The sequence below is a fragment of the Parasteatoda tepidariorum genome, chromosome 6 (genome assembly GCF_982258835.1).
Source record: "Parasteatoda tepidariorum strain Cologne lab strain chromosome 6, Ptep-v5.0, whole genome shotgun sequence".
NCBI lineage: Eukaryota > Metazoa > Arthropoda > Arachnida > Araneae > Theridiidae > Parasteatoda > Parasteatoda tepidariorum.
Genome location: NC_141760.1, coordinates 73,993,651 through 74,006,877, shown reverse-complemented (window position 1 = coordinate 74,006,877; position 13,227 = coordinate 73,993,651). Strand labels below are relative to the sequence as shown.

Below are 13,227 nucleotides of genomic sequence, written 5' to 3'. Positions count from 1 at the left end.
ATACTTCACTCATCAACACAACTTTCTTTTTTTTTTTTACCCTCTCTCTTATTCTCGTTAAATCGAGATCTGTTTTCGTTGTTCCTTTTTTTTTATCCAACTTAAAGGGTTTTTCACCTTATATATAAATCACTTCTTTTTCTTTTAATTTAACAAGGTTTTGCTTTTTTCTCACTCGTTTTTGCAACTGACTCGTGTTGCTTGTTTTTCGGTAGGATTTAAACTAAACTAAACTCTTTACTGTTGACGATTCAGCATTCTTTGAGCTGTGTTTCGTTAATTGTGAAAATCACTTCGTTGCGAAATCACATGATTTATGGGAAAAAAAACGCGAACTTTCAAATCTATGACGAAAATGTTTCCTCCACTCGGAACCTCATCACAGTGTAATGTGAGAGATCGAAAATGAAGTGATAAAACAAGCCGACCGGACTGTATGGTAATCAAGGAGCCGACCTCGTACCAGGAAGATCTCGGGTGCGGACCTCGCTTCTCGCATGAGTGTAATTTATCTCTCTGGTCCACTTGTCCTTGTGTTGTTTGTACGACATTGATCTACCTATATGGTGCCCACGATAAAGTGATTATTAGAAAAATTAGATACATTGGGCGCTATTTTTTTTCTTTTTTAAAAAATAAAGGGACGAAATGTTTCTTTTGATTTTGACGAAATTCGTTTATTTGAAGAAGTGACGACAGTTTTCCCACCACTATGACGAAACTTTCACTCGGAGTATGTACCAGGAAACGGTTTCGTCAGAAACGAAGAAAGTTTCGTTAAATTTGAGTATCCATTTTTTACAGTGTTGAAATAACTACATATTTACATTTAGAGATATAGACCGCGCACACCAAAGCCTAAAAGCCATGTTTTTGTTTTCAAACGGCAGCTGTGACATTGCTGCCGTTTTCTGAAAAGTGGTATCTATGTATAATAAATTGGCTATACGATATAAGATGAGATCGCTTATAATGACCGCCTGGCGGAAAACAACAGAAACATTAATACATAACTAAATAGAAATATTAGACACGTAAATAGGTATAAATAAAAAATTGTACAACTAGTTACAAATAAAACTTTCGAAACTCTTATAATTTTTAAATTATTTATTCTATCGATTTGATTTCAATCTCATTCGATTCGGTGGGACAAAAGATGTCAGAAACAATACGTCATTTGCTCCCATAGCAAAGTGCGTAATAAGTATAAAATAAGTCTAAGCTCAAGTACATAGTATAAGTCTAAAATTGAACTTATAATTCATAAAATCGAATAATTTCTTAACTTTAATTCCCATCGACTTGTATTTGGTTTCATTAGATTAAGTCAGAAAAAAAAAATGCATAGCACATAACATCTGAATAGCAATGTTTATGTTTTCTCAGGCCAGAAAATTCAACATTCTGCCAAAGCGTTAATCCGGGGGCAGACAAGTTTCAGATATCCATATTTAATCTCTATATCATAATCTTTACAACATTTTCAGTTTTCCACTAATTGTTCCTGTAATCAGCTACTTAGGAACTAAATATATTGTGGTTAAATATAATTTAAAACAGTCTAAAATTTATTTGAATCAAATATTCTAACAAGAGGAAAGCAGAGAGCATGTTTTAAATTTCAGAACTTGTAAGGATACATTAGAGAAAAAAAGTTTTGAAGATAAAAGATTACTGGTAATTCTAAGTATATAATACATATATAAAGTCAGAATTTTTTTTCTTCTGAATGTTGAAAACATGCAACAAACAACAGGGTAGTACCTCGATTAAAAACTTCATTCGCTTCAAAAATAAATGAATAGAAAATAACAGTCGACGTGTTTTAAGTGCTAAAAAATCGGCGCCCATTTTCAAGACTTGTATTTTTTTTAAAAAAAATACGTTATATATAGGTAGTCATAAAAATCTTAACATTTAAGGTCTTAAATAAAATTTTAGGGACAAAGGATTAAGTCTAGTTATAGTATTAGTTTTAAATCTAGCAAATATTTATCAATCTTAAAATGAAGCATAAGTACAAAAAAAAAAGTTATTTACCTTTCTTTGAAAACTATTATCCTTTCAGTTTCATCCAACACCCAAACATATTTTTGACAATTTTGATTGATTGACATCAGTAATAGTTTGTTAGATTTGGGTTAAGTTTTATTTCTTAAATATTAATTTATAAACCCATATGTATTATCTCCTCAGATTTTATTTATAAAAAAATCTTCTCTACATTTCATAGCTGAAAAGTAATATATGTAGAACCAATTTGTCAATGGTGTGATATGTTACAGTATGATCTTTTGTATGTAAGTAACTTTCTAGATAAATTAATATTGTTGAGATTTATTAATTAAATTCTAATACTTGAGGCAAGAGATATGAAATAGTTAAAGGATTTCAGGATCGGCCTTGTTCTTAATAACATCTGCAAAGGAAGGGGGCCTAGTATTGACTGATCCTTTTCAATCCATTCACTGACACGGGAAAACGTCCCAATTAAAGGCCATCATGTTACTTCTTTTGCAAATTGTTTTTTTAAATGGTAGTAAAGTCTGAATGTCCCTTTCAATCAATTCGGTATTTTTATTGATGATTGGGTTTTGAAGAGTCCATTTCAAGGCAGGTTGGGAAAAAAATGGCTTTCTTTAAGACTGGTTTCTATCAAATTGCAATTTTTATATCTGGTTGAATAAATTTTATTACTTTTTCAATTATGCCTTTTTACACATATCCATGGGTGATTGTGAGCCCCAACTCAAAAATCCTGAAAATTTCTTGAGTGAAATCATTAATGACGCATTTCAAAAAATTTATGTCTTTATGTAAAATTATGTCTTTTTTAATATTTTCAAACAGGAAATTCTAAATAAATAATATACAGCATAATTTAAATGGATAATTATGTATAAGTTTACTTTTATGTCTAAACACATTTATTATTGTACTATAAAATATTTAATTTATATTATATTATAAATATTTACAAATGAAAGAGCTGCCAAGTATAAATACTAGTTCCAATATTTTTTAAAAAAATATACCAGAATTTTTATACATAAATGTGATTAATGATTTCTTGAAACTTCTGGACTTTGGGTTTCGAAAACTTCCGGATCGCAGTTAGAGAAAAATCCGGATTTTTTCTGGAGCACAATTATTTCTGAATATCACTTATACTTACAATAAAAGAAGAAAAAAAAATTTCTCGAACAAAGTTATTACAAGACCAATATTCTTAGGAAAAAATATTGCACTGTTAGGTACCTCAAAGTGAAATTAATCACCCCCTTTTTCTCAAACTTTTTGGAGTTTTTTTAATTAAATTTCCTGATTTATTCACATTGTAGCCATCCTGCAAAGACACTTTGGGATTGAGAAGATAGGGGGGAAAATACTGTTTCTTGGGTTAAGATTAAGTGAAAAACAAGTAAAAAAAAATAAAATATATTAGAAAAACAAAGTTATAAAAGTAGTTAATATTAAACATAACATTAATTTTCTCGATCGTTAAAACGGTAAATATATCTCCACATTCATTCTCTTTTTTGTATGTTTAAAATGCATTAATAACAATAATCTGTACCATATTTATTTTTAAGTTATTAAAACTATTCTGTTATTTAAGATAATTACTAGTTATTAAGATACTAATTTTGTTAAATTTCAGTTATTTAAAAAAAATAATAAAAATGCTGTTTAATCTTTAGAGTTTTTATTTTATTTCGTATGCAATCTTATGTAGTCTATGAAAAAAGGATAATGGCTAGCTAGATAAAAGATATGTATAAACAAGGAAATAAAAAAACATACCATGATAGACAAGTTTATTACAAAAAATGAATAAAAAGCTTTCTTGCCACCCAAGAAGCTAAGAGCACATTTCTTAAGGCAGCATAACATATTATTTTAGGAATGTTACTTTTATATCAGGTATTTAAAATAATAAAACCACAGTGAGCAATATTTAACAATTGTAATACTGTAAAAAAATATTATTCAATTTTTTTTCTGGAAAACAAGGAATGTATAAATATATACCAGAGAATTTTTAAAATCACCAAGAGTATATCATCATTTTGCACATAAAATTAATATCAAACAAATTAATAATAAAAACAGTAACCAAATGTATAAATATACTTCATACATAAAAAAGGAACATATAAGAAACTACTTTTTTGAACTTATTATACAAAAATAATAATTTCAATAATCCAATAAAATGATCAAGTAATATAACAGAGATATACCTTAATTTAAAAGTTCAAAATAGCAACCAATAAACAATTTTCGAGCAATGAAAAAAACGTAAATAATAAATTTTGTTCTGCTGAAATAGCGGATATAATTTATGGTAGTTCAAAAACTGCTCAATAGAATCAATAATATATACATACATATATGATTAGTTTTGATTAATGTAATTTTTTTTTTTGTTGAAAAAGATATAATTAAAAAAATTTGTCTGAAAAATAAAAAAAATGTCTAATAATTTTGTAAGCATGCACTAACAACAATCTAATCTAATTTTTCTCCTGGTACTAAATAAACTAATTTTTATCTTATTCAATACTGTCAGCTCATATATTCTGTACTACAATAGGGGTTCTTAACTTCTTTTTAAATCACAACTGAAATACAGGCTCAACTTCCAGTTTTTCATGATCCAGTTTTTATTAACCATTTGATGCCAAAAACACCAAAACCTTTAAAATGAAACTGAATGTGTATGGCTCACATCTGTAACTGATCTCTGTTGTGCTTTTGAATTTTTTTACAAGAAATATATGATGAGTTTTGCCTTTGCAACATGATTGTCAGCAATAATATGTTGCAGTTACAACCAGGGGTTTACAAAGGTTAAAATTTTTAAGTCATGATCAATTTTCGCATGGCAGTAGGAAATAGAATTGAATGTAAAATAAATTTTTTTTATCATTTTGAAATTACATGAAGACAACTATTATTTTTAATTTAGTATTATCTAAAAATAAATAAAGGAATCAAAACCACAGTACAAAAATTTTTTGTGAACACAATTTATGAATTGCAATATCACATTACATACCTGCATAATATACTATGCCTTTTTAATTTTTGAAGAAAATCCTGAGCAGTTTGGTTATGCTGAAAAAATATAAGAAAAATCATGTTAAAGCTTACTTAAATTTCGGGCCCCAGCTATGATGTTTTAGGCACCCTAGCAACCAGGGTAGGGTTTGTAGATCCATACCTGCCAACTTTTACGCATTTGGCGAAAAAATTTATTTCTACATTAAAAGTGGTAGTAAAATGTATGCTTACTATATATTCCTTGCATTTATAAACTTAATTTATTATCTTTTTGACCGCCACTATTTTTAAAAAAATTAAACACATATATTAATATGCAACTGAGTCGAGGTGGTACCCAGAAGCTTTTTCAAAATACAGCGAATGTTTCTGCCTTAAATTGCAATTCAAAATCTATTTTACTACCACAGGGGGAAATCATCCAAGTTGGCAGTTATGTAGATCCCTGTTTATAACCCTTTAAGTAATAACAATACAATTTATGAAAACATATTTTTGTAAATGCTCTATTTGGAAATGCATGAAAAAGTCATCCTGACCATCAGAATGGATGTCTATGAATGTGGTAACATTGTTAACAAACCACTATCTGTGCAAGGTCATCATAAGATGGAATTAAATGAAATGAGGTAGTATTTTTGTATAGGAAACCATAGAATGCAATAAATGTTTGCTGGAATAAAGACAACTATCTCAGTAGCAAGAAGTATTTTTTAAACAATGTATGAGTTTTTTTTAAATGTAATTATACATAGAAAAATAAGATATCCTCTAAATTTAGAATTAATTTTTCAAGTATTTGGCCTTCAGTTCATTATAGACACTATTTATTTATTATGAACTCTGCTTCATGAGGATTCTTAGAAAAAAAATATTTATATTGGCATTTTTTTAATATAAATAACCTTATCTAATTTTATTTTATTAAAAACTCTTTTGTATTATTATTACATGCAAATATGTAATTATTTACATGCAATAATAATACGAAAGATTATACGTAATCTTTCTTTAAAGATGTTTACATTGCATGTATATTACAAATATAAAAAAGATATCAGCACACAAACAGATATTGTTTTTGAATCCATAAATTTAAACAATATGGTAGTCCAATGAAAAAGGTGTATAAAGTTACGTCTGATTGTGACTTACATGTTAAGAACCCCTGTACTAAATCATTATCATTTAGTATTATGTATCTAGTGACACTAACTCACTAACTATACAAATTTACAACCATTTCTACAAGAATTTGACCTTATTAGCAAATCTTCAATTTTTCATGACCCAACAATTGTGCAATATATACAAATTTTTATCAATTTTTACAATATATAATTTTTGTTGATAAAAAATATAGAAGATAATAAAAAATATACGAAATCTTAAAATTTACAGTAAGATAAATATTTTCTAATCAAATTATCTTACAATTCAATAGTTAGAGAGAAATCACATTATTAACCGGTTGTTTACCATCTGTAGTATTGAATTGTAGTTACAATAAAGTGTTATTTTATGGAGTTGAAAATTAAAAAAGTATATAAATATATATTTATGTCAAAAATAACAGCAAATCCAAGACAAGAGATTCATAGCAAGTTATTTACAAAAGTTTTAGAGGTTTGAGCACAGTGAAGTGTTCTTAAAAATTGATTTTAAAGTTTCAATAATTAAAAATATTTTATGTTGGAATTAAAAATAAAAATATTGATAAAATCTATAAAAGCTAAGTATTGTTGAACTAGCTACTTAATAACTAATGTTGATTTTCTTTACATGCAAAATAAAAAGTTTATTTGCTTATTGAATAGAATAAATTTTTACAAAATTGTTAACAGTGTAAAAATTTAAGAAATTAAAATAAAAAAATCAGACAGATAAACATTTAGAATATATATACTTTGAATTGTATAAATATAAATTAGATAGAATAAAAATAATAAAGAGTGAAGTTTACAAAACTAGCAAATCATCAGATAATATCGTGATTGTAAGATTAACATAAAATAAATTACCTTTATCTGAAATTTTGCAATGTATTATTAAAAATTATTTCAAAAATATTAATACATAAAATGCTCGAGAAAAATATCAGATTAATAAATATTAGAAATTTTAATTAATAAATAATAAATTATAAGTAATGATAAAAAAACTCAGTAATGAATAGAAAATAAAAATACTGAATAAATTAGATATTTTGTAGTTACTTTCAAATTATGGCTAGAATATAGAATGCAAGATGTTACTTAAAGTAATTTTACAATTTACAATAACTATATATTTCATTAATAAAAGTCCAGTCAAATTCTTTAAAATATGTTTTTAATAATAAATTGAGTAAATAAATGACATAAATTTTTTGATTAACTAATGACAATTGTAAATTTCAAAGTTATATTCTACTTTTTACAACTGTTCAAAAAAATTGAAATTATATATAATTAAGGCTCAAGTCAGTTAAGATCTTACTTTAAAATTCCTATTCTAACGTTAAAAAAAAGAAAATAATCAGCTGCCAACTTTTCAAAATAAACCTTAAAATATTACACAACTACAGTTTAAGGGGCATTTCATATAAAAAAAATGGATTTGAAATAAAATGCAGTAATTCTACTTTATTGAAGAGATGAAAAAAAATTGCTTTTGAAAAAACAATAGCTGCTATCAAAACTAAAGACGTCCTAGCTGCACGTAAATTATAAATAAGATTAACAATTTAAATATAAAAATATTCTACAAACACATTTTTCACCCCTATAGTTGAAAGGTCTTGAGATTGACAGGGGAATTGTGCAAATCCCATAATTTCCATGCACAACTTAAAGAAGTGTAAGAAAATCTTCTCATTGGTTATATCTGTGAGTATGTTCACAATGTACTTAGCAACTTGTTTTAGGTTGCAAATTGTGCAGATTTTAAAGCTATAAATTAGGTTATGACCACATATGTAGAGATTATTACATATTTCCATGGCGAATTTTGAAATAATTTTATAAAACAATTGAACAGGTAATGTTAAGGTAAAAATGGTAGAAAGTAATAATTGGAATTAATCTTATTTACATTATGGTATCAATTTAAATTATAATGTGCTACACTGGCTAGGTGTGCATTTAAAGACACATATATGGCTTTAAATTTATAAAAAGTTGAATTATTTATAGGATGATGACACAAAACCATAAAGCTTAAATAACAATAAACTAATAAGTGTATAATGGACAGCAATAAACACATGTATTGAAAAAGAATGCATTCTACTTAGTAAGCCTATTACAAAATAGCTGCATACAGAAAATAGATATATTTAAGATTCAACTATTTTTCAAGCTTAGAAAAAGAATATTGTTTTTTCATAATATCACACATTTATACTTATTAAAATTGAATGCAAATTATATACATTCAAATTAATTTTCCCAATACATATCTAGAAATATTATTAGTTCACTTTACAAAAATACACTAGGCCACTAATAGAAATCTGCCATATATCTAACAATTTCATAATACAAAAATAAAAATGTTATAACTCAACACCATTTTACAATGAAGTTTAACACAATCACCACAGCATAGAATGATCAGTCTTTTTAGATATCATCACATTATACACAGACAGTTGGGCAATATAAGTATTCTCAGAAGACAAAAATGAACAGTTTATTTACATGATAATAAAGAGGAAACTTTGGCATAAGTAAAAAATGAAACATCTACCTTTTTCATAGAATATTAACTTGAATAATAGAACTTCTCATATTTTTTATTCACAAAAGTAAAGAAAAATATGTCATTTATAATAAATGTTTTTGGAATTTGTTTAAAAGCAGTAAATGTGTTCATTATATTTAATTTAACTGCAGGGATAATTTAAACATGTAAGTTTAAAAGAAAGTTATTATTATGAAAAGTTTGACTTTTCAGAACATAACATTTAAATACAGAAAATGTTAAATAAACAGGTAGTTACAACAACAATTAATCACACCAATAGCTTTATACATGCTTTTAATCTCTCATTTAAAGTGTTTTGTACACTGATAATTTGTTAAGAATAAATTATTGCAGAAAAAAAAAAAAAAAAAAAAAAAAAAAAAAAAAGAGTGAGAAAAGATTCTGAACTAAAGAATAAACAAATGCAAGTTGAAATAAATGCAAGTAAAATTTTCCAAATTCTTAACATACACATTATTTTAACAAAATTGTAAAGTAATAGATTGCAATCTTTTAGTATGCTAGATGAATATAATTAAATTCTAACGAGTTACATTGAGCTAACAATATTATTAGGTTTTCTAAATTAAAGTAAAAGTTTCTAAAACAGGTAATAACAGTTTTATAGTCTAATAATATTTTCTGGTGCAATACGTGAAATAAATAATAAAATATTCGATTGTTTACACATTTTTAAAAATTATTATTTTTATTTTATGAAATGTTTTGCAATTTTCTGATAATGTTCCTGAAACCTGTCAAGTTCTGAAACAATACTTTCCTCAGTTTGTGATGCCTGAATATATTGTAACGATTGGCTCAAATCAATAATTTTAGTAGCAATTCTTTAACTTTAAATTATACATACTCTAAAATATCAATTGAATAAGGGAAACTTAAATGTGCTATCTGATTGCTGCACTGCAGAATATTAAATAAAATTATTTTCAAATGTAGTTAGCAAGTTTTGCTGTGGAAAAAACACTTTTAAATGTTTGTTTTGCTTTTTAATATATCAATTATGAAAACATTTATGAGATATGCATGCATGATTCTAAAATGCTAATCATTCCAGCTGATGTTTCTTAGAACAAAAAGATACTAACAACAAGGTTTGAGATAAACATAACAAAAGAAATGTTTAAAATAGACGGAAAAATATCACGGACACCTACAATCTTTCAAATCCAACAAAAGTGAAAAGACAAAAATGAAAACAGTTTCACTCTGACAAAAAAAAAAAAGATAACTAAAAAATATGCAAATAAAATAGAAATATGAGGTAAAACATTAAAAAGTATGAAAAAGGAATAACATATTTTTGATTTAAAAGAAAACATTAAACATAATTTTAATTCATATAATGTGATTTTTTTTTGCATTCTGTCATGCTTTTTTTAAAAATATAAAAGTCAATCACTCACACATGTTTTCTGTGCACAGTATCCATGGCAGTAATTAAAATAAGACACTGAAGACAAGTCACAACAATCTCTATAAAATGTAAGAGACTTCGGAAAAATAAGAGCATCTCCATACTAAAATAGTTATTGCCTCACTAAACATTAATTCCCATTTAGGCAGAAGGATGATTGTAGAAATCTTTTTAAGCTGCTTCGAAACAATTTATGTTTTATATATATATGTATAGATTTATAGCTACAATATACTCTATTATTTTTATACAAAAGTAGCAAGAGCTGATGGAGAAGTTGCCTGACCATCATTTCTCTTATCGTATTGTCCGATGAATGATCCATCCTCTTTAAATTTACCCATTTCACCTTCACCATAGTCAGCCATGCTGTCTGTGTCACTTTCTTGACCCTTGTAACTGCTAGTGAGGGATACACGACTGCCCCTTGGTCCAGCATGTGTTTCAACTCTAAAAAAAAATTAGAAACTCAGTTACATTGATAGTAATGCTAAGAAAAACATAAATAAAAACCTCTCTTAAAGACCATCATCTTTAAACAATACTAATTTCTATTTGATACATTACTGTTTAAAGAAAAATGAAATGACAGATGTCAGTTTTTTTCATATGCCTTTCAAAAAGTTTGACTACAAATTTTATTCCAGATAAAAAACATCTTTATAAAGAAGTTTGACAAGTTCTTGTACCACAGAACAAAATTTATATTAAACTAATCAAAAAGCTCGTACTTAGACTGTCTTGGATAACTCATAACGTGGATAATATGATTTGAGAGAAAAATCCAAAGTATTTATTATGGTACTTAGGTGGGTGTTTATGGCGAGGGCGAACAAAATTGGATCTATATATAATTCTTAAAGACCCCGAAGTTGTGAAATAGTTGAAAATTCAAAGGATAAAATAGGAGGAAAACCTGGTTAGAATGCAGAAAGATCCAAACTACCAAAAACTATATCTAGCCAAGAATAACTAGAAAAATAGGCAAACCTTGCCTTAGATAGATTGACAGTCTAGAAAAAGACATGGATATTCTGAAAATTGGACGAAAACCAAAAACTGAGAGATGCCTGGTAAAGATTTCTGGAGAAAGCCAGAGCTCACTCACAGCTATTGTGCGATTGAAGAGGAATAGTAATCTGATTCCAATTAATTCAGATTCTACTGTATCAAAACATTTACGAAAAAAGAGTAACTAAATAATATTTTTTTTGTGAAATGGTAAAAAGATATACAGCACTAATATATATTACAAATATTAAAATTTCCATGTACTTTGTTAAATTAAAAACCTCTTTTCTGAAACAAAAGACGAAAAATACAGAGTAATAATATATACATAGCAAGATATAGAATGACAGAGTAAGTGCTTTCAAAACCACAAAAGCAAAACTGTTTTCTAAATAACGAAGTGAAATTATGAAGTGTTATATATTGGGTCATTATTTACAGAAAACAATTAAAAATATATTTTAAAGAAAGAAATTTAGCCACATACGGTTTACTGTATTCACTAAACCCTCCGTCATCTGTGTAGTCTACATCTCGTCCCTGAGCTGCTTCTTTCTCATGAACAGAGTATTTTCCACCTCGATTTCTCTTCACTAAGCACACAAGTATCAAAAGCAGAAGCAGTAGTGCTATGGCACACAGCATTCCAATGAACCAAGCTGCTGTAGCAATATTTTCAGGACCTTCAGGTGCCGCCATAACTAAACACAATAATTTGTTTTTTAAAACAAAATAATGCTTAAATCTATTAACATGTACTGTTACCACCACATATTAAAAAGTAGTAGCAAGTTCACAGCAAGTAAGCATTCATAATACGCAAAAATAAAAAATAATTACTTTTTAAATTTAATTTTAAGCGTAACTAATAACGCTAACTCATGATCAGTATTACCAATTAAATACTAATTTATGAATATTAAAATGCAAATTTCACTCAAAAAGTTGCTCTTAGAAAACAGGATTAGCATGAAAATATTCATCTCTGCTGTGATTCCAATAAAAAAGTAAAATCTTGAATTCCACATGAAATTTTCGGAAGGAAAATTAAAAGAAACCCAAATTCAACAATAATTTACTCTGTACTTAAGAATGACAAAAGTTATAGTTCATTAAAGTAACAAGCTCTTAAGATCCCACATTACACAGTGCATTACTAAAAACTATCAATACAAATTGTAATAGATTAAAATTTAAAAAAGTTAAAAGTCTAAAGTTTAAAAGTCTAATATAGTACCAGAAAGTTACAAGTATTTCATACCTACTTTAATACATATATTATTTATTTTAGTTTTATATAGAATTTAAAAATCTATATAACATAATATCAAAGAGTTGGTATTGATTATAAAAATTAGAATGCCATTTGAAATTGCAATCAATATGCACTTTAATATTCAACAAATTTGTAATTTATATGTTTAACAATTGTTTCAGGATTACAAAATTCAGTTCTACTATACTCTTTTTAAAGAAGAACTACAGTTGAATATAGAAGAACTATGAATGAATATATCTTCTATAGAAGAACTACGATTGAATATATCTTCTACAGAACTACCGTTGTTTGAACTACTTAAGAAATTCATTAAATTTAATTTTTTTCCCGATTGTCATTTTTTAGTTTTTACTTGTAGACTTATAAAACAGCTTCGGAAGTTAATAAAATTAATACAATAATAAACTTTAAAAAATTGCTTTAACAATATATATTTCTTTTTCAAAAAAGATTTTCTTCCATTTCTTTTATTTGGGTTGAAAAAAATTTGTTATCCTTGTAAACAATACTTTAAAATGGTTTAGGAACAGTTTTTTCTAATATTTCAAAAAGAGGCAGTTTGTATTAGATGATCTTGAATTGAAAATCTGATAAATAATCATATGGTATTTTATTTTACTACTTATAAAACTTTAAAGAATGTAAAAATTTCTAAATTAAGTTTATTGCTTCCAGAAAGACAATAGGTGTTATAAATTTTAGTTGT

General features: G+C 26.5%; 1 protein-coding gene across 1 annotated transcript in view; it reads right to left on the bottom strand.

Moving 5' to 3' along the window:
• Positions 1–9,301: 9,301 nt before the first annotated feature.
• Positions 9,302–13,227, bottom strand: part of LOC107455154 (neuroglian) — a 40,148-nt gene continuing 36,222 nt past the window's right edge. Inside the window, exons 22-23 of the mRNA XM_087166034.1 lie at positions 11,730–11,943; positions 9,302–10,681 (exon numbers count right to left, since the gene is read on the bottom strand). Coding sequence (XP_087022160.1) covers positions 10,477–10,681; positions 11,730–11,943 — 419 coding nt within the window. The 3' untranslated portion in view covers positions 9,302–10,476. The remainder of the gene's footprint in view (positions 10,682–11,729; positions 11,944–13,227) is intronic.